Source organism: Vitis riparia, chromosome 11 (assembly GCF_004353265.1).
Source record: "Vitis riparia cultivar Riparia Gloire de Montpellier isolate 1030 chromosome 11, EGFV_Vit.rip_1.0, whole genome shotgun sequence".
In the NCBI taxonomy this organism is placed as follows: Eukaryota; Viridiplantae; Streptophyta; class Magnoliopsida; order Vitales; family Vitaceae; genus Vitis; species Vitis riparia.
This window is the reverse complement of record NC_048441.1, coordinates 12,807,261-12,828,469: the sequence shown is the minus strand read 5'-3', so window position 1 is coordinate 12,828,469 and position 21,209 is coordinate 12,807,261. Positions and strand designations below refer to the sequence as shown.

Genomic DNA, 21,209 nt, shown 5'->3' with positions numbered 1-21,209 from the left:
AATGGGCAAATGTTAGAATGGAGCGGAGTGGAATGATGACATTTGCCATTCAAGTTTGCATTTTTATTGTTAAGGGCAAATGATAGGTTGAGGGGTGCCGAGGGCAATGCTCCATCGAGGTATGGTTCAGGGGTATTTTTGAAATTTCAACACTTAAAGGGTTAGTATAAATACCCTTTTATGTAACCCTAATTTTTTATATGGTGAAAGTCTTCCTCCATATTCCCGTTAACATAGGCAATCTGTTGAACCACGTTAAATTTGTGTGTATGTTTTTTTTTTTTCTCTAATTTCTTCATCAGAAATCGTTGCAAGAATATCAACAGATGTGTTAGTGAAATTTGTACCTTTGCGTGTGTGTTTGGGCTCCTTGGGCTTTTGAAATGTATTCTAAATACATTCTATATGTTGTATAGTTTTTGCCTTAGTTTTTATCTCACCTCTAGCTTTGTTGAATAAGTCCACTTTTTCACACATTAGCATGTTGCCCTGTTTTTACACCCTTTATGTATCTTGTTGAATTAGTTCTATTCATTGCACTTTTGAACTTCCTTTATTTTTTATTTGAGTTTTATAATCTTGTACTTAATACATAACCTTAGCTAACATGATCACCTCCTATCTATTTTAGATAAATTTATTTTGAAAGTGCACGTTTATAGTCCTAATTTAACCTATTTGCATGCATATGTAAATCAATCTCTCTTGATGTTAGTTTAACTACTATCAATCTTTGATTTGAGTTATATGTATCTTGTACATGTTTGATCCTTGTTTTGTTATGATATCACTTCTTATGTTTGTAATTAATTCTTTCTTATGTAAGCCCATTGGCTTTGTTTTGGGCATTATTGAGGTACGTCCTCTCCCCCCTTTGTTTGTTTGATTTCTTTGCTATGAATGCTATACTTTTAGGTGAGTTCTACCTATTTGGCCTTGGTCTTATGGTTTTCTGATGTACATGACCCAAAGATTCATCATCAATTTCTTGTTTATCATAGCCATGTCTTCTTGTACTTTTTTATTGTTGTCTCTTGTTGTCCAAGGTCTACTAGTCAATTGCCTTCATTCCCTCCATTTGTTTAGTAAATACCTCTTTAGGGAGATGTACTACCATGTGATACTATCTAATAAATAACCTGACCCTTGAATCTATAGCAGATTTTTACAGACATTGCTTTTCATTAAAAAATGAGTCACTCGGGGTTTTATATCTTATTTATTTTTTTCTTTTTAAAAATAAGAAAAAAGAAGTGATGACTTTAACTTTTTTAAAAATAAGTTTTTCATATAAAATACAAGTCTCATCGTTCAATGTGAACGCACATAAAAAATATAGGTCCATAGGCATCAACGTCGATTACTTTAAATTGGTCACACCTAGTGTCATGTCACACCTAAACACATTCAATAAATGGGAATTGACTTTTTTTTTTTTTTTTGCAATAATTTAAAGTGATCCTAATAATAAAGTTAAAACAAATACCTTTTCAATGGGTTCCAATCTATCTCTAACATTAAACCTAAAATGAAAAATATCATATCAAAGAATCAAAGACAAAAAATGACAACATGTTACACAAAAAATATGGATAATTATTTTTCCCAAATCCTTCTTCGGTCTGTGGAATCTATATTGTTAAACCCATGAGCAATATAACGCTAATCCAAGTTCTAAACTATTTTTTTTATAAACAATTTTGTGTAATAAAAACTATGTTCCAACTATAAATAAATAAATAAATAAAGTGAAAATTTGCTCAAATGAAAGGCAAGAAATTTGGGCATAAGTGTGGGTTTCACATTACCTATGGTTTCAAATGAGATGATAATAAGTGATATGATGGTTCAAAAAATAAAGGCAAAAACCATGAGAGAGCATGAGTTGTTTTATGATGGGATTTTTTCAAGGATACACATGAGATGAAGAAGAATAATCTTTTTGGAAACTTCTTTAATTCATGTTTGCCGAAGGATTGAGGTGCGCAAGTATATATATATTGTTGTTGTTGTTGAAGGGTATTTTTTATAATTCTTTATACAAATAACCTTTAGAAGAATTTTTGCATTTTTTCCTATGAGTGCAGCTCGAGTGGGTTGGTTTGATCTAACCTATCATTTGAGCGAGTTTGAACAATCATTTTTAATACTTGGATTGGACTTGAATTAGGATTTTTTTTTTTTTTTTTTTTTCTTAAATTTGAACGCAAAGTGGGTTAAACTTGGGTTAAGATTCAAATAACCCAAACCTAACCAAATATGATTTAATATTTTTATAATATTTATAATGTATATTATCTATATAATAGTATTTATTTTCTTTTTATATTTTGAAGAAAAAAATCAAATTATATTATATCATATACTTTTTCAATTTTTTAAAAAATATATAAATTTATATTTATTTATTTTTAGCTATTTTGAATTCTATCATATTTACTATTTAAATTTGCATATATATATAAATTTAAAAATATTATAAATGAATTTTGAATTATGTAACCGATCAACCCAACAAACCTGATCAACCCGGGTTTAACTTGACAACTCAAGTCTAATTTAAATAACTCAAATTCAACCTGAGTTTGAAAAAATAAGATTAAGTTAGGCTTGGGTTGAATTCTTCATGTTAAAGATTGAGTTGGATTGAGCTCGAATTAGTTGTTTCTTAATTCGGGTTAGGTTTGTATTCATCTATAACTTGAGCAACCCACCTACCTTTTTCTTACACTTCACAAGACTTTAAAAAATGAGGATTTTTTTTTTTTTTTGTCATTATTACTACCAACCCAACTTCTTCACTAATTTTCCCTAAACATTCCATATATTATATTTTCTATTATATACTTGTATGTATGGATTTACTTATAAAAATAAAAACTATTTTTTAAAATTTAGCAAAAAAAATTAAAGAAAGGTTTATTATGTAAATTAAAATAACAATTGAGTATTCTTAAACCCATTCATCACATTTCTCTATGCATTCATTTTTTTAAAAACAAAATTTATACATGAAAAAACCAAATTACCTTTTTCTTTAGCCTTCAACATAACCATCCCAAACCCTAATCCATCATTCTCCCCTTTTCCTCCATTCTCTTCCCTTCTGTCTTCATCTTCATTTCTCATTCTTATGGTAACTGTCGGCACAAGTGGAAATCAAAGAATAGCAGAAAAGCATTTAATTCTTTTCCAACCCACCTAAGAAAAGTATTCTTCTTGGGTCCAGACCCATGCCGAAGGAGTGGTTGGGCTAAAAATCACCATCACTGTCATCCCATTTCAATCCAACAAAGAGACCGTGTCATCATTGCACTGCTGTATCAAGCTTATATCATCATTTTACACTCTACCATACACACAAAAATTTACAAACAAACGAACTTACTTCTCATTTCAATACACTTTCTATTTTTTATTTTTAAAAAATAAAAATTAATAATGACTTATATATATATAAATTAAAAAAAAAACAAAATTACATTTAGATATCTTGATTTTTTTTTAAAAATATTTTTTAAAATTATTAATTTTTAAAGATAAAGGCTCTATTTTATATTAGATTTATTATTATTTTTTGTTTTAAAAACAAAAAATAAAATGTTAATCCAAAAGACACAAGCCACATGAATAACCCTTTAACCTCTTTTATTTTTCATTGATATATAAGTCAAAATCATAATTTTCAAACAACAATATTGATAGTACAACCATATCAACATGTCAAATAAAATTCTAAATAAACTAAATTACAACTTTTGTTTTACAAATTTTTTTAAAAATATTTATGCTAAATTATTGATGAGATGTTTATGATATATAGGAAGATTTGTTAGAAGATCTAATTGTATTATTTTTTCTCATAAAAATATTGATGTTCTAAGTGTGATGCTTATGCTTTGATGGATGGATTTTTGCTATATGGCTTTTGGTAACATGACTGAGCAAAAAAAGCTTGCTTGGAGAAATCAATCATGCTAACGAAATAGAAAGATGATTGGAGAGGTGGACGCTCCTTGGCTTGTTCGAGCTTCTAAAATTAGATAAGATGACTATTCTTGATTAGAGTCAATAATAGAGTAATGCCTTTATCAAATACATAAGATTATGATCAGAATCACGAATAGAGTAATGCCTTTACCGAATACATAAGACTGTCATTCCAACAAGAATATGATAAGTTCTTTACCAAATACTTAAGACCATCATTCTTAACCCCCAAACCCGAATGAGAAATAGAGTAAAACCTTGACCAATAACTTAAGGGCACTATTATTGACTTTAAGTAGGAATAGAGTAATACCTTTACTAATAATGATAATTTCTTCAAATAAAATATAAATTTGAGTTCAAAATTCAAACTGCTCAATTAGAATTAATTTATATAAACTGTTTATTAGAATGAAATTAATGTCATCAAAGTTTAACAAGAAGGAAAGTAATATATTAAACTACAATTAAAATGCAAAACTGACCAAAAGATCAATTTCAAGATTGCCATTTTCTTCTAACTTTAAAAAGAATTAATTTTTAATAGATAAATTTCCAAGCACAAAAAAAAAAAAAAGGAAAAAAGAATTCCTACTAAAATTTTATTTTCTACTCTTCTTTCTCATGCCCAATCTTCTTTCACTATATTTACCATATAAAAAAAATCAATCACTAAATTTAGATATAAATTAATTAGCCATTTTTTATTTATGTGGACCAAAGCATACGAGGAAGTAGAACTGAGGGTCCACAGAGTTTAATAATTGGGGTTTGAAAAAAAATAAAAATAAAAAAAGCCCAAAAGGAAATGGAAAGCAAATTCTAAATCATCCTTAAAAGAATATAACAATTAACTTTTATTTTTCCTTTTTGACATTTTGTTTTCTTTATCTTCCTTTTCCTCTGTCACTTTCGTTTCATCCTTGGTTCTTTCATAATTTCAACTATCCAGACAGATTTTTCAGGGGCTGAAAAGAGAAAAAAACATTTTTCTAAATTGGGATGATGTTTTATGTATGAATATGGAGGAAGCACATGGCGATGATGGCACCACCCTTAACCAAAAAATAGAAGTTGAAAACGAATAGGCTAACGTGTCGATAATTATGAATTCTTTATCATTTTGCAGTGAAGTTATCGTTTGAGTGAGTGGGACACATTGTTGGACAGCTCACCGGTCGGTCGCTATTCTCGGGAAAACAAGCAAGAAAAGGGAAGGGTGTCTGCTTGCCCAGAAGAGAAGAAATCAAGGGACAGGCCTGAGGAAGATGGCAGCAACGTCAGCGCCGCTCTCCAAGCCCGGGAGCCAGGGATCGTCGGAGAGATACGGATCGGAGAGCGGCGGGGAGGAGAAGGCCCAGCGTGCGACTTTCGAGTATTTTGGATGGGTTTATCATCTGGGGGTCAATTCTATTGGGCGTGAGTACTGCCATCTTCGTTTCTTGTTTATCAGGGGCAAGTATATGGAGATGTACAAGCGCGATCCCCACCAGTTTCCCGGCATTGTAAGAACTTATACCTTCAATTCTTGTCACCGTTTTTTATTTCGCTTTTTCTTTTTTCTGTTTGTTTGATGGGGAAGTTGGGGTGTGTGAGCAGATCGAGCTGGTGTCTGTTGGGTGTTCGGGAAATGTGAGAAACCCCTTTCTTTCTTTCTGTCTGGAATGAATCTACTGTGCTATTGCTTGGGTTTGTATAGTCGTGGTGAGGTAAGGTGACGGGTGTTTATTAGAACGACGAAAACCAAGTAAAATGGTTTAGATAAGTCTTAATTTTTTTTTTCTTATTTTCCTGGGTTTTCTTGTCACCCAAACAGAAGCTTGGGATTTTATTTTATTTTTTATTTTATTTTTGAGGTTGAGTATGATTTGAACGGTTGCAAATCAAATTAGTGCTGAAGTAGAATAAGTTGAATCTGGATGTTCTTGGGATTGAGTGAGGAAATGGTTGTTCTGATTGGAAGGAAGCCAGAAAGGATGCCATAAAACAAAAACAAAAAATCCAACTTGGAACAGGGGTAACTGCACCTGGCACAGGCAATTAAAGCTGTTAGCCATGGTCATTGGATGCAGAGAACTAAGTGAATTGTGAAGGAAACCTAGTGGATAGCATGTGGCAATCACCCTAGGAAGATGTTGATACAGGTGGCATTGGCCAACAGACACATGACAGTGATCTGTGGCGGGGTGCAAAATGAATGTGCTTTGAGCTCACAGTTCGACAAACTAGTCGTTATAGAAAACTTAAGAGGTTATTGATAGGCCAGTAATAAAGTGAAACAGTTGGTGAGCAACAACTCTGTGATGATGACATGTAGCAAATTGCAAAATGAGTATGAGCTTGCAATTTCACCAGCAAAGCAACTGAAGTACGGCCCATTTAATCATGCATAGTGGGCTCCAATGGGTAAGAGGTAATAAACATGTTGGCAACCTTCCTAATCTTATGCATTCTGATGTCCACTTGGGTTCTTAGTAAGGATTGGGCATCCTAACATATTTCAGGATTTGCCAATTTTTTCAGTCATGGTGTGATGATATTGCCCCCTTATCAAAGACTAGAATGGTTTAACTGGAGTGAGGTCTAACTGGAATAGTTGCATGTCCCACACCATAACTAGGATGGAACACCTTCCTGCCTCAGTTTTCATAGGGAGTTGAGAAGAAAATTAAGTTACAACACATATCCAATGTGCTTACATTTTATAGCTGACATATGTTGGGCACGTATTGGTTAGCTAGAAATAAATATTCTCATGAACTATAATTTGTAGAGCCTTGCCTTGAGGCTAGCCTCGAGGTGTAAGCCTTAATAGCCTTTTAAAACATGGATTTTGCTAAGATGAAATTGGTAGGGTTTGCAAAGTGTTATTGGTAATCAGTCTTATGTGATATTGACCATTTAGGTTAAGGCCCTAGTATTGTGTGGCAAGTGATGAAGTTAGGACTAACAAAGAAATACTTACTAGCTTGTCATAAAAATCATTTTTTAGATATGTTACTGAATCTTAAGCAAACCACTTCCTCTATTAGTGAGAGTAAGGCCTTATTTGAGGAACTAATGTTGCATTGTGGCATTCACGAGGATTATTAGGTCACTATTGCTAGGTTTTATAAATGGTTTGAGACTTGAAATTAAGCATGGGGTTAGTTTGCACTCTCTTGAGTCCTTAAAGGAAGCTGATCACGAGGCTTTATAAACTAAAAAGTATCTTTGTTCTTATCCTCTAAGGTGTCACAGTTTGTCCCTCCTCAACTAAACAATGGACAAAACCCTAATATTACTACAAATTTTAGGGCCACCTTAAATAAGAGTAATTTGAATAATTCATCTAGTTCCTATTCACCTGCATCCTAACTTGAGTGTCATTGTTTTCACGGAAGGGGACACCTAGCTTCTAAATGTCCATAGCCCATGAAGCCTATGAGTATTTCCAACTTGAGCCTATGGAAATTCCTAATTGCAAAGGGGAACATTTTGAGGTTAATAATGATGAAGAAGTTTTATTTGTGTATGTGATGAGCTGTATCTTGTCTACCCTAATTGATTGTGATGTGTGGAAATGTACAAGTATTTTCTATAATTATATTCCATTTAAGGATAAGGCTTGTAAGTTGGTCATTGATGGGGGTAACACCATGAATGTGGTGTTTGAGTCTGCCATTGCAAGGTTCGACTTGAAGCTCGAGCCCCACCCTCGTCCATTTAGGGTAGCTTGGGTAGATAAGATTTCTTTACCTGTCAAGGAGAGGTGTTTAGTTCCGCTTAAATTAAGACCTTATTTGGGAGACATTTACCATGATGTGTTACACATGGATGTCATATAGATCTAGTTAGGACATCCTTGGTTGTCCTATCATGATGTGAAGAATTTTTTATGAAATAATACCTATGAATTTAGTCATGGAGGTAGCGGGTCTTAAAACTTGCTCAACCAACAGTTAACTAGTGAAAGCTTGTTGATAAGTTTATTAGTAGGGAAGGATCTAAGCAAATAATTCACATTTTGTGTCTCAGGCAATTTGATCATGTGGGGCTTAATATTGGTTTGTTATATGCCCTTGTAGTTGAGGAAAGTTTCCACACTTCATTTGAGTCTAGTTTAAATTACCCTTCCAAAGTTACTCCTATGCTGGATAAATTTCCAAATGTCATGCCTTAGGACTTACTTGGTGAATTGCCATTCATGAGAGACATTCAACTCGCTATAGTTTTAGCCTCAGGATCAAAATGACCTAATCTCCCTCCTAGGATGGACCATGTGGATAGGGTTGAATTGAGTTGATAACTAGAGGGTTTCTTAGCCGAGGGTTTTATTTGCCATAGCCTTTTAGTCCTATGCTGTTCCTGTTTTACTCACACCTAAAAAGGGTAGGTCTTGGAGAATGTATGTGGATAGTAGAGCCATTAACAAAATTGAAGTTAAGTAGGTTTCCTATTCCTCAGCTAGAAGATACGATAGATGAGTTAGTTGGTTACCAATGGTTTTCAAAGATAGACTTATGTTGTGGATACCATCAAATTGGGAATACACTTGGAGATAAATGGAAGAAAACCTTTAAAACCTAGGATGGATCGTATGAATGCTTAGTGATGCCTTTTGGAATGCAACGCCCCTAGTACTTTTTCATGTGAGCAATGATGCATGTGTTGGGGCCATTCTTAGGAAAATTCCTTATTATCTATTTTCATGATATCTTGATCTATAGTCAATCTAAGGAAGAGCATTTAAGTCATCTTAGGCAAGTATTTGTTGCCTTGAGAGATGAGAAATTGTATGGGAACCTTAAGAAGTGTTGCTTCATGCAACCTGGATTGCTTTTATTAGGTTTTATTGTGTTTGTTCAAGGGATATCTATTGACCTGGACTAGGTAAAGGCTATAAAAGATTGGCCTGAACTGAAAACTTTTACTATATTTCTTAGTTTCCATGGGTTAGCTTCTTTTTATAGGAGTTTTATTCAGGGAGTCAATAGCATCATTGCCCCAATTATTGAATACATGAAAAAGAAGCTTTCATTTTACCCCGACAACCATAAAGTTGTCTTTGCGATTAAGTAGAAAATGATTGGGGTTTGTATTTGGTAACACCTTGATCTTTCTATGGTTTTTGATGTAGCTTGTGATGCTTTTGGAGTGCGTATAGGTGGTGTATTAATTTGGGATGGTCATCTTATTGCCTGCTTTAGTGAAAAACTCAATGGAGCAAAACAAAGGTATTCTACCTATGATAAGGAGTTCTTTGCCATAGTGTAAACTCTTTGTATTGGCGGTACTATTTGTTACCAAAGAAGTTTGTCCTTTATTTTGACATTAAGCCCTTAAGTACCTTTATTCCCAACATAAGTTGAGTGAAAGACATGTTGCAAGGGTTGAGTTCCTCCAATATTACACTTTCACTCTCAAACATCATTCTGGGATAGAAAATAAGGACATTAATCCCTTAGTTGTGTTGCCACTATCATCCACTCTGAGTAATAGAGTGGTAGCATGCTTGTTCAAATTTTGATGTTATTTTTATAGATCTCTTATATCATCTTAATAAAATTCATGCCAACTTTCTCATTCGGGATGGTCATTTTTTTCAAGGGAGTTAGATTGTGCATTTCTTGACCTTCACTTAGGGAGTTTCTAGTTTGAGAATTACACAAGAGGTTTAGTTGGACATTTTGGTAGAGATAAACTGTAGCTCTAGTAGAAGATAGGTTTTATTAGCCTTTGTTGGAAGGGATGTTGCTAGGATTGTTTCCCAATGCCGTACTTGTTGATTGGATAAAGCTAAGAAAGAAAACTCAAGTTTGTATACTCCATTACTTATTCCACTCACAACTTAGTGTAGTCTTAGCAAGGACTTTGTACTTGGGTTGTCTAAAACTGCTAGAGGTCATGACTCCATTTTGGGGTAGTTATGGATAAATTCTTTTTGATAAGTAAATAAAGAGCGTATTAAAAATCTAAGTGCTTCAAAGCATACATGGAGTATACAACGGGTGCCTAAAGTACCTCCAAAAAACAATGAAAAACACAAAAAAAAGCACCCCTCAATAAGACCCTGTCAAATCCACAAAATCTACAATTGAAAAAGGGCCAAGAGCTATAAACAAATTGGACCATGCCTAAAGATTACACAAAAAATTCAATTTAATCCTATGAACAGAATGCTCAATGTTTTCAAACGCCCTACTATTCTTTACTTTCCAGATTGTCCTAAAAAAAAGCACAAGGGGGCAGCTCTCCATACCTTTCTCCTTTTTCTACCCACAACAGACCTGTGCCAACTTGTAAGCGTCTCTCTCACTGAAGAGGAAAGGACTCAAGACATGCTGAAAAGCGAAAAAAAGAGGTGTCAAACAACTCGTCTTGTTACAATGGATGAGAATGTGATCAACCGATTCCTTCTCTTTGCAACAGAGGAAACATCTATTTGCCATAATCCACCCTCTTCTTTGGATGTGATCCAAAGTTAAAACTTTGTTCCATGTGGCCTCCTAAGCGAAGAAGCCCACCTTGGGCGGTACCCAAGAGTTCCAAATAATGTTTGAAGGGAAATCCAATTATCCACAACTCTTTAGTTGTGGATAAATTCTCTGAGATGACTCATTTTATCACTTGTTTAAAGACTGCTGATGCTACCTATGTGATAAAGTTGTTTTTAGCCAAACTTTTGAGGTTGCATGATATACCTTCTACCATGGTGTCTAATAGGCTTGTCAAGTTTATTAGTTATTTTTGGAAGACACATTGGAAATTGTTTGGAACCACTTCCTTTGGGGGGGAAGAGAGCTCCAAAGAAGAAGGGGGATGATGTTCTAGAATTTTGACAAAATGCTATGGGGTGAGTCTTTAGAAGGTGATTTGATGTGGGTGGAAGGGGATCTATGATAGGATTGGCTTTAGGGTGGGAGATGGCAAAAGGGTGAAGTTTTGGAAAGATAGGTGGTGTGGGTTCACCTTTAGTTGTGATATTCCCAAAGCTGTTTTCAATTGCCACTGATAAAGAGGCTTGGGTGGATCAGTCATGGGAGCAAACTAGGGAGATTGGCTGTTGGAATTCAGTGTTCTCTAGACAAATAAATGATTGATAGTTGGGTGAGGTGGAAGGTTTGCTTAGAAGGTTGCAAGGGCACATGATCAATGGAGGAGTAGAGCATGCTATAGTTTGGAGGTTGGCGAAGGGGGGGCACTTTTTCTGTCAAATCTTACTACTCCTCCCTAGCAGGTTGTTATCTGAAAGGTTTCCTCACAAGCTTGGTGTGGACTCCTTGGGTGCTGATGAAAGTTAGTTTCTTTGCTTGGGAAGCTTTTTGGAAAAAAATTCTAACTCTAGATTAGCTAAAAAGGAGGGGTTGGAGCCTTCCAAACAGATGTCATTCTTTAAGGGTCAAGAGGAGTCAAACCATATTCTCATTCATTGTCCTAAGGCAAGCATGTTGTGACACCTTATTTTGGCTATTTTTGATGTTCAGTGGGTGATGCCATTCTCAATCAAGGATGCCTTCGTTAGTTGGCGGGGTGCCTTTGTTGGGAAGAAGAGGAAGAAGACTTGGAAAGTTGCACCTTTGTGCCTATTTTGGATATTATGGAAGGAGAGAAATCGAAGAGCTTTTAAAGATTCTAAACTAATAGACCACATGATTTCATGCTCCTTCATGTACATGTTTTTGGAGTGGGTTAGGGTACATGTAGAGTCTAATTCTTTGTCCCTTTTAGATTTCATAGATTGATTGGGTTGTAAGTGAAGCGAGGGTGTTGATTTTTTGTCTATCCCTCCTTTTTTTGGCCTTATATACATCGTGTATACTTTAAGCGCTTTTTGGTGCTTTTAATACAATTGCTTTACTTATCAAAAAAAAAAAAGGTTTGGAACCACTTTAAAGTAGTCCCTACTTTCCATCCTTAAATAGACGATCAAATAGAAGTTGTTAATCGTAGCTTGGGTAACTTGCTTAGGTGCTTGGTTGGTGAGAAACCTAGTAATTGGGATCTTGTTTTACCCATCACTGAATTTGCTTACAATAATTCCATTAATCAATTCATAGGCAAAAATCCTTTTGAAATTGTTCATGGTCTTTCATCTTGCTAACCCATTGATCTTGTTCCTTTGCTTATTGACTACCTTATTATTTTGTCTAGGACTTTGCTGACCATATTTGTGACTTACATGTTGAGATACGACCAAAAATTGCTTTGAGTATGTCGATTATAAACTTGCTGCTGATGCACATCATAGGAATAGAGAGTTCAAAGATTATGATTCAGATTTGTCCTGAGTGTTACCTTAAAAATTCCATAAAGAAACTTCAGGCCACTCACTTGACTCCTTTCCTGTCCTTCGAAGGCTTGGATCCAATGCATATTTACTTGATTTACCATCGCACATAATTGTAAGTCTAATTTTTAATGTGGTAGATTTATTTCCTTATTGAGGCGCATTTGAACCTCTAGTCTTCTCCAGGGTAATCCTCCAATCTTGTGCCTCATGCTCCTTCTGTTTTATCAGTACCAATTGATGTATTTGTGGATGTCTTGGTGGATCAATATGTTACTTTCCTAACACGTGGTAGTCATCGTTTCCTTGTTTGATGGAAAGATTGTCATGATATTGATAATACTTGAATTATTGATAAGGAGTTTTGTTGACTTGATCCTAATCTTTTGTAGTAATATCCGCTACATAACTTACTGGAGTCAAGTTCTTTTCAGCTAGGGTGAAATGATGTAGATAACGATGTTAAATTACACACTCATGCGCTTATGTCAGGTGTAAATATAAAAAGTGATAGATTTTTTTATTCATTATTGATTTTAGGGTATTTGTTATTTATTTTAGGGTCATAGTTAATTACTAACAATGTTTTATTAGAGCTAGGATTAGTAAAATTAGTTTCCTACTAGAGTTAGGATTGTCTATCTATATATGTGCCTTGTTAACTACTACAAACTTTTTTCGTATTTTCTTTGGCATCTCTTTTCTACTTCTATTTTTCCCCTTGAATTCTTTTTCTCTCTATTGTTCTACATCACTTACTGTCCTGGTTCAGGTCTGATGATGCTGCCATCCCATCTAAAGTGAGGATAATTTCAAGATCTTGCCTTAACAATTGTTTCAAGGTCAAGGAAGCCTTGTCCTTTAAATAGGGTCATTACCTTCTTACCTTAGTTTTGTAGAGATTTCGAGGATCGAATGAGACTATGACATGTCCATTTATGCTGATATCCCACCTTGCCTTATGTTGAGTTTTTATTAGCCTTTAGAAATCTCCCAGAAAAATATTCCCCAAAAATATATATCAATTTTAAACAATAATTGTTTCATTGAGAAACTTACCATCTGAGTTGTCCTTGGTAGTTTCTATCCATCTTCTTGGAATTTTAACTTTTGACGCAACCTCACTAAATTAGAAATTGAACTTATTGAAAGACTCATGTCTTCCCTTACTTTTGTGCACTAGTCTCTTTCTAACACAGATTCTAGAGCTTGGTCATTATCTTTTTACCTAGGTGTTGGATTAAAGAGAAAGGATTTGCATAGAGATGACATGTGGTGATGTGCTTGCGCCTTGCAACTCCTCAAGTAGGAGAAACATACGGGTGGCTCATTGCATAGCTTATCTAGGTGTCAATGAAAGGGCAAGGATTTGCATGGAGATGACATGTGGTGGGGTGCTTGAGCCTTGCAATTGCTTAAGTAGGTGAAAAATAAAGGTGACTTGTTGCATCACTTACCAATGTGTTGATCAAAGGCAATGGGTTTGCATGGTGATATGTGATGACATGCTTGAGCATTGTAGCTGCTTAAGTGGGTGAAACATATGAGTGACTTGTTGCATGACTTACCTATGTGTCAGTCAAAGGGAACGGATTGCATAGAGATGACATGTGGCGCTGTGCTTAAGCCTTGTAGCTGCTTAAGTAGGTGAAATAAGTTTTTGAGTCACCATGCATGGATAGTTGTCACGTGATGGAAGTGACTTAGTGTCCTTTTGGTTGTATGCATTCCAACAACTCATGTGTGGGTTGCATGAGCCTTGAAGCTACTTAGGAATGTCTGGTTGAAATCTCTTAAAAAAAGCAAAGTATGTGATGCACTTGGTTGCTTTGCAAGCTACATGCAAGAAGGTGATGCTTTTGCTTGCTTAGCAAGGAGGTGATTAAAAGGTAAAACTCCAAAATATTATTCATAAAAAACTAGAGTAGTCACAGTGGGTGTGGTGGGAGGGATGAAGGTAGGGGTTTGGTTTGTTGGTATAGGATTTTAACTATTGAATTATTAATTTATATAACAAACAGTTTTGGTTTTATGCTATTGTGGAAGGTCATTTTTGTATGAAGAATAGATGGATGATAGTTTTATCTTTTCTTTCTAAGAAGTGAAACTTGAATAAGAAAGTGGTTATAACATTGTGGCAATTTTTCAGCTAGAATGCTTTATTCTTTTGTGAACTAAGCACTATTCTTTAGATTGAAAACTAAGTTTCCTAACAACTCTTTATGAGTCTCAAAATGAATTTGAGGCTTTATATGATAGAACTGTTGTTATGTTACAAAAGAATTGCATTTTATAAGTTTCAATTAGAACCCATGAAATCAGGGATTTGGAATATGAGAGGTCATTATGTCTGTAGTGTACTGTGAAATCATGGTTGGAGAATAAGAAAGGCTAGTATGTGTGTGATATATGAAGGGAAAGAATGGAGTTTTATCGTACTATGTAATGGTTATATTAAGTTCCTCAATAGAATCCAGTTGGGTAATGCTTGCATGTGCCTAAATAGTGTTGGATATACATCTGATGTCATGGAATCATGATCGTGCACTGAGAGAGGCCCATGATTCTGTGTGTGTTGGTGCATAATGCACCCAAATGCATGTTTGCCCGTATACACTGGTACCCCCATACACACGTACACCACCAGATTTGATGTGTGAAAGGAAAGTGAAATCACATTACTTTATATAATTGCAATATTTTGCTTTCCTAACCATCTCAGCTGTTCTTGGTAATTCCTTTCTATTCTCTTGGAATTTTAGTTTTTGTCATAATCTTATTGATATTAAAATTGAACTTCTTGAAAGACTCATGTTTTCCCTTGTTTCAGTGCACTTGTTTCCTTTTATTGTAGATTCACAAGCCTAGTCTTTATCCTCCTCAAGCTTATTCATAGTTAAATCTTTTTTCTTGACCGTGTCCAATTACTCAAATCCTACTTTGTTCCTTTTGGTCAATTTTCTGTGGAAACCAAAAGCCCCCTCAAAGGTTATGACATTTTCTTGGTTAGTAGCACATAGGAAGGTAAATACCAAAGACATGTTATAGTTGAGAAGACCCTACAAATCTCTTAGTACTCATTGGTGCATTTTATGCAAAGGAAATAGAGAATCAATTGATCATCTTTTTCTGCATTGTTCTTGAAATTTGAGATTATGGCACAAGCTCTTTAGTTTAACAAGGATGGATGGGGTTCTGCCTAGGAGTATCGCAGATATTATGATTATTTATTTTAGAGGATTAAAGAATTCATTCAGAGGAAAGACTCTTTGGCAAATTGCTTGCCTCACTCTATTGTGGACTGTGTGCCAAGATAGAAATGTTAGGGTTTTTGAGGAAAAAATGGAGATTGGAAGGGATGTTGTGGGATTTGTTTCACTTCTACCCCTCTGTTTGGGCCTCTTGTACAACCACTTTTAGAAGAGTTCCACTTAATGTTATTCAACTCAACTGGCTTTCAGTTTGTATTTCAAAAGTTTGAGATAGTTGGGGATTGCCTTTGTGTATGGTTTTTGTATAGTGGGGAGTATGTATTACTTTGATCAGGACGCGTATTTTGAGGGAAGAACTTTTCATTCTTCTTTTGTACCTTTATTATCATCAATAAATAATTTGTTTCTGTTTTAAAAAAAAAAATTCTACTTCCCTAAAGATTTCTCATATATGATATATAAAATGAAAGGATGAAATCCCATTGTTTTATGTACTTGTTACACTCAGCTTCTCAAAATAATCCATTCATGTAATTTTTGCATAGGCCCAACTTAACTTAGTTGTATTGATGGGGAGGATCTTTTTTCCTTTTTCCTTGCTACCTGTACTTAAGATGGAAAAATTTGGTCTTGTTTTCTTGAAATAATAATGGCTTATCTTTGCCCAATGGCATACAAATTGGTTTTGTTTTTGCATAGTTCATTTAACTCTGTAGTTTGCATTGAGCTCCTTTATAATTTTTTTTTTCCTCTCGAAGTATTACTTATGGTTTATGCCAACATTTTCTTGTGCAGAAACCGATTAGGAGGGGTGTTGTAGGATATACACTCACAGTAGAGGAGCTTGGACGGCGGAAGCTCAATGGTGGGGTGAGTCCTGTTTCATTATGTTTTAGGATTCTTTTTTTTTTTTTTTTTTGATATGCAAACTGAGAAAATGTATTATATGTGCCTGACAAAGAGCGCACCTGAAGAACTGTTCCATTATGTTTTAGTGTGCTGAAGTTTATTTATGTGTTTTTGATCATAATGAAAAGTTACTGGGAAGGAGCCAAATTTTAGATGTAGCTAGCAACTTAGGTTGTTCCTTTTCTTAGTCCCCACATTTAGCTAATCATGTGGCAGATTGTTCAACAAAATGAACAACCAAGCAGAGGGTTTCTTATGCAGAGGATTTTTTTACCCCCTTGAGTTGCGGATTGTTTTTCTATTTTGCCCATGTTCTGTTTTTATCCTTGAACTGTAATCTATGTTGCTGCTCTTGTTAAGTATTTCTCCGTTCCTTTTTTGATCATCCCTTGCATTTAAGGAGAGATTCCTCATCCTTTGCTCATACTTAAAATTCATATCAGTGAATTGCTTGTTTCTGATAAAAAGGTATAAAAAAAAAAAAATGTTTCTTGGAAGGATGGACTGTGTTTCTAGTTAAACCCCAAAAGTAATGGGTACAAACAAGAAACGAGGAGAATGCAGAATTTTATTTTTTACATTTTTACTGTCAAGTATTTTATCTGAACATTTTCCTTATTAGTTGCTTTGGATGCTGTCCTTTACTGAGTAGTTTTTGTCATTTTAGTATTTATTTGTATTAGCTCAAGAGAATAATGGAAGCTACATTTTGTTCTTAATTTTTTTGATAGGATATTTATGTTCTGCGCTTGTACAACCGGTTGGATGAGACAAGAAAGGGTGAAGTAAGTTGTGGTTTCAAATAGTTCAGTTTTGAAAATTGTTGCTAAGAATTGAAACTTTTCCACTTTAAAATATACTTATTTATGATGTTTTGCTGTAATAGATTTTACAATGTTGGAGGAAGTTTGAACTGTTCTTTCTATGATGTATTTTGTGGGCTGTACTATTTCTGTTTGGTGATGACAAGCTACCTTCTTTATTCTGAGTACAATAATTCACGGACTCTATAATATCAGTTAGGAATTGGATAATGCATCTTGTCTAGTTATGCTCCTCAAGATATACATGAAATTCATTTAGTTTACAAAAAAATACAAAAAAAAAAAAAAAAAAAAAAATTTGATTGAAACACAAGTAGATAGAAAGGAAAAGAGTTTAGATGTAGGTTAGTTTCTTTCAAAACACTGTTCTTGTCTTGAATCTGAATGATGTCTCATGTTTTCAAACTATGGAAAATTGGTATCTGGTTTTGTATTATTTCTCAAACTATGGAAATTGAGTTTGATATTCCTATTATTATCCTTGTATATATTATTTGTTGTTCATATGTGAATTTTGAAGACAATGTTGGAATATTTTATATAAAACAAGTGAGGTAATTTTTTTTTTAATCAAAATAAAAAAAATGTATTAATTATGGATGAAAAGAAACATGAGAAGGATGAGCGATCCTCCCCATAATTATAAAAATCCAATTAAAATATGATTGAACAACTCCATTATACAAGGAGCCTGTACAAGAGGTTTAATCCACATAAAAATATGCGTAGATGTCATTTCCTCAAGTCCTAGTTAAGCTCCTGTCATTGTTATTCAAATGCTTTTGATCTACACACCAAATGCCAATTAAGTTGAATAATATTTTAGAGGAATGCCTTCAAAAGCATCAATGCAAGAGGTCCAAAGAGAGGAATAGGACTAAAGTAAATCCCATAACGTCTTTGACTTTCTCCACTTGTCCTAAAAAATTCTAGCATTTCTCTCCCACCACATAATCCAAAGGAAAGTGAGACAAGTAATTTGCCAAAGACTCTTGCCTCTAATGAAGCTCCTTAAACCCTTACATAAAATGATTATCATGTTGCATCTACTCCTGGTGGGACCTAATCAATTCTAGCTTGTCTGAATAGACTATGCCAAAGCCTTTAAGTTATTAGATAATAAAGAAACAGATGGTTAATATATTAACTTTGATAAAAAATAAAATATGAGAGAGAGAGAGAGAGAGAGAGAGAGAGAGAGTGAGAGTAAGAGCGAGGGGGAGGGCGACGACGACGAGACGAAACCTAACAGGAGAAGGCAAAAGTTTGGGGTGGAATCGAAAATCTTTGAAGTGGAGGTGGAAAGGAGAAGGGGTAAAACCCTATTTTTCATCGTGGAAAGCAAGAAAGGGGTCTCCTCTTGGGTTAGGTTGGGGCCGGCAAGTGTCGGATCGTTCCTGGAAGGGCTGGACCAGTGTATAAAGGATGGGAAAATTGACAGATGGGAGAAGGGATGGAAGGAAAAGGGGAGAAGGTATTCTATGGTGCGGGAAGTGAACAAGGCTGGTAGCTTTATTAGGCTAGGAGTCGTAGACGAGGAGGAGAAAAGGTTTAGCATATGCATCCCGAGAGGAAGAGGGGGAAGGGAGGGGTGGACAGTTATGGCGAAAGTAGTACGGAATCTGTATTTAAGAGTAGACAAAGGGAAGGCTAAAAGGGACGAGCCAATATTTGAAAGTACGTCTCCTGAAAAGGGGGTGAGATGGGGAGGAAGGAACAGCAGAGGGATTAGGGTGGAGTTCAAGGGGGTGGACATTTGCAGAAATGTGGAGCGACTGGAATATTGTTTGATTGGAACATGGGATCAGAAAGCAGCAGGAGGAGGGGACTTGGAGAGGATGGGGTGGCTAATGGCGAGGGCCTGGGGGTTAAAAGGGAAGTTAGGGATGGCTTGGCTGAATGAGGGTCAGGCCCTTTTGGAGTTCGAGAAGGCGGCAGAAGCTAGGAATACCTTCGTCAGTGGAGCCAGACTGGTGGGGGGGATTCATGTTGGGCTGAAGTTGTGGAGTCAGTGCTATGGGTGTGAGAAAGAAGAAGTCTTAGAAGAGGAAGCATGGGTGAGGATAATAGGCTTGCCGCTGTCGCTATGGGCACCTAATATCCTGCGAAGAGTGGGAGATGAGTGCGGGGGCTTTATAGCCATGGACGACTCGACGGAGAAAATGGAAGAGCTCCGATGGGCGAGGATTCTGGTGAAGGCGAAGAGAGGTGAGTTGCCAAGCTTGCTAGAGATTGGGGTGGAAGAAACCACATTCCAACTTCCGATGTGGTGGGAAGTTACGCCACTGATCAGAAATAAGTCGAAGGCATGTCGGAAAGCTAACGGATGTGAGGAAGGGGATGACGGAGATTCACGCGCTGGCCGGAGCGTGGAGGAGAGGGGAAGCGACGATATCGAGGCTCTGTCTCAGTCAGACGAAGGGGCGGCAGGGCAGTTGGATGGGACGGGCAGGGTCCCGTCGATGGGCAGGATCCAGTTCGGGTCGGTGATTCGGGTGTCAGAAAACGGGGCGAATGTTGGGTCGGCTCCGATGGGGGTTAATGAACCCATAGTGGGCTTTAGGAGGGATGGGAGGCCCAGCCCACTTACAATATCTGGGTTTAAAGCAGGCTGTAGAGGTGGGCTTGGACCAATGGGCAAAGTGCTAGGCCCAAAAGGGAAGGAAAAAGTAGTAGAGGAATACCTTGGGCCGCGTTTTGGGTTGTCTTTGGAACAAAGAGATTTCAGTGGGCCGTCCTCGAGTGGGCCTCAGAAGAAAGGGGTTCAGCGAGGTGGGCCTCCAGGAAAGAAGAAAACAGGCCTGAAGGGGAGAAGCCCAAACTTAGACCCAGTGGAGGTCTTGGCGCAATCTGGGCAATTCGGTGAAGCCAGCTTTGAGTTAGCCTTTCTAAGAGCAAGGGTGATGGAAACGGAGTTCGACCAGAAGGCCAATTCCTTCGAGACACTGGCAGATAGAGCCCTCCAACACGAAGCTTTGAGGTATGAGGCCTTATCTTTTTTAGGGGGGGTGGGGGTCTCCGACAATTCTCCTTCTTCTTCTTTGCTTTCTTTTGGTCGGACTCCTGAGGGGGGGTCCTTTGACCATGCTGGGAATGTTAGGGAGACCTGCCAAAATGGCAGTGTATCTCAAATGCAAGGTGAAAATGGTACCAGGGTGACTGGGAAAGGTTGTTGGGATCTGGTTGAATTCAAAGGCCCATTGGCTTCGGCAAGGGAACAGGAGGGGGGGTCTTCTCAGTACGGGACGCAAGACGATAGGGGGGATGAGGACCTAGAATGGCAAGAAAGTAGCCTAGCGCGATTCAGTCAATTCCTGGGATTTTCGACTGATGGACTGGAAAAGGAGATTTTAAATTTCCTGACTAAGATAAGGAAAAGAAGGGAAAAGATTTATAGTAAGGGATTATTGGAAAAGTCAAGGTTTGAAAGAGAGTTGAAGAGGTTGGAATGCTCAGTGAATTATGAGGGGGAAGGCAAGAAGAAGGGCCCTAGTCAGGGTAAAGGGGTACAGATGGTGGTTGATTAATGAATCTCAAATTGTTAAGCTGGAATGTGAGGGGGGTGAACGAAAGTATGAAAAGGAAGGTTATCAAATCAGTGATGAGGAAGCAGAAGGTGGATCTCTTCTGTATCCAGGAGACTAAAATCCAAAATATGACTGATAGGGTGGTGAGAAGCCTAGGGACGGGTAGATTCTTAGACTGGAAGGTTCTGAATGCATGTGGTTCGGCTGGGGGTATCTTGGTTTGTTGGGACAAAAGAGCCCTGGATCTGTTGGAGTGGGAGGAGGGTCAGTTCTCCTTATCCTGCAGATTCCGGACAATGGAGAATGGGGTGATTTGGGCTTTTACGGGGGTTTATGGCCCTTTTACTAGGCTTGAGAGGGAGTGGCTGTGGGAAGAAGTAGGGGCAATAAGAGGAATCTGGGAGGGGCCTTGGTGCCTTGGTGGTGATTTCAATATTACCCTGGCTCAAGGAGAGAGGAGCAGGCAAGGGAGAACAAC

At 36.5% G+C, this 21,209-nt stretch overlaps 1 protein-coding gene across 3 annotated transcripts in view; it reads left to right on the top strand.

The window, feature by feature from the left end:
- Nucleotides 1–4,946: 4,946 nt before the first annotated feature.
- The window catches only part of LOC117925044 (protein ENHANCED DISEASE RESISTANCE 2), a 130,202-nt gene continuing 113,939 nt past the window's right edge, over nt 4,947–21,209 (top strand). For 2 of the 3 annotated variants that reach the window (XM_034843854.1, XM_034843855.1), the window contains exons 1-3: nt 4,955–5,495; nt 16,267–16,341; nt 17,112–17,165. In XM_034843854.1, the coding sequence (XP_034699745.1) occupies nt 5,259–5,495; nt 16,267–16,341; nt 17,112–17,165 (366 nt within the window). In that variant the 5' untranslated portion in view covers nt 4,955–5,258. Of the gene's footprint in view, nt 5,496–16,266; nt 16,342–17,111; nt 17,166–21,209 lie in introns of all 3 variants that reach the window. The other variant, XM_034843856.1, reaches the window with a different exon arrangement.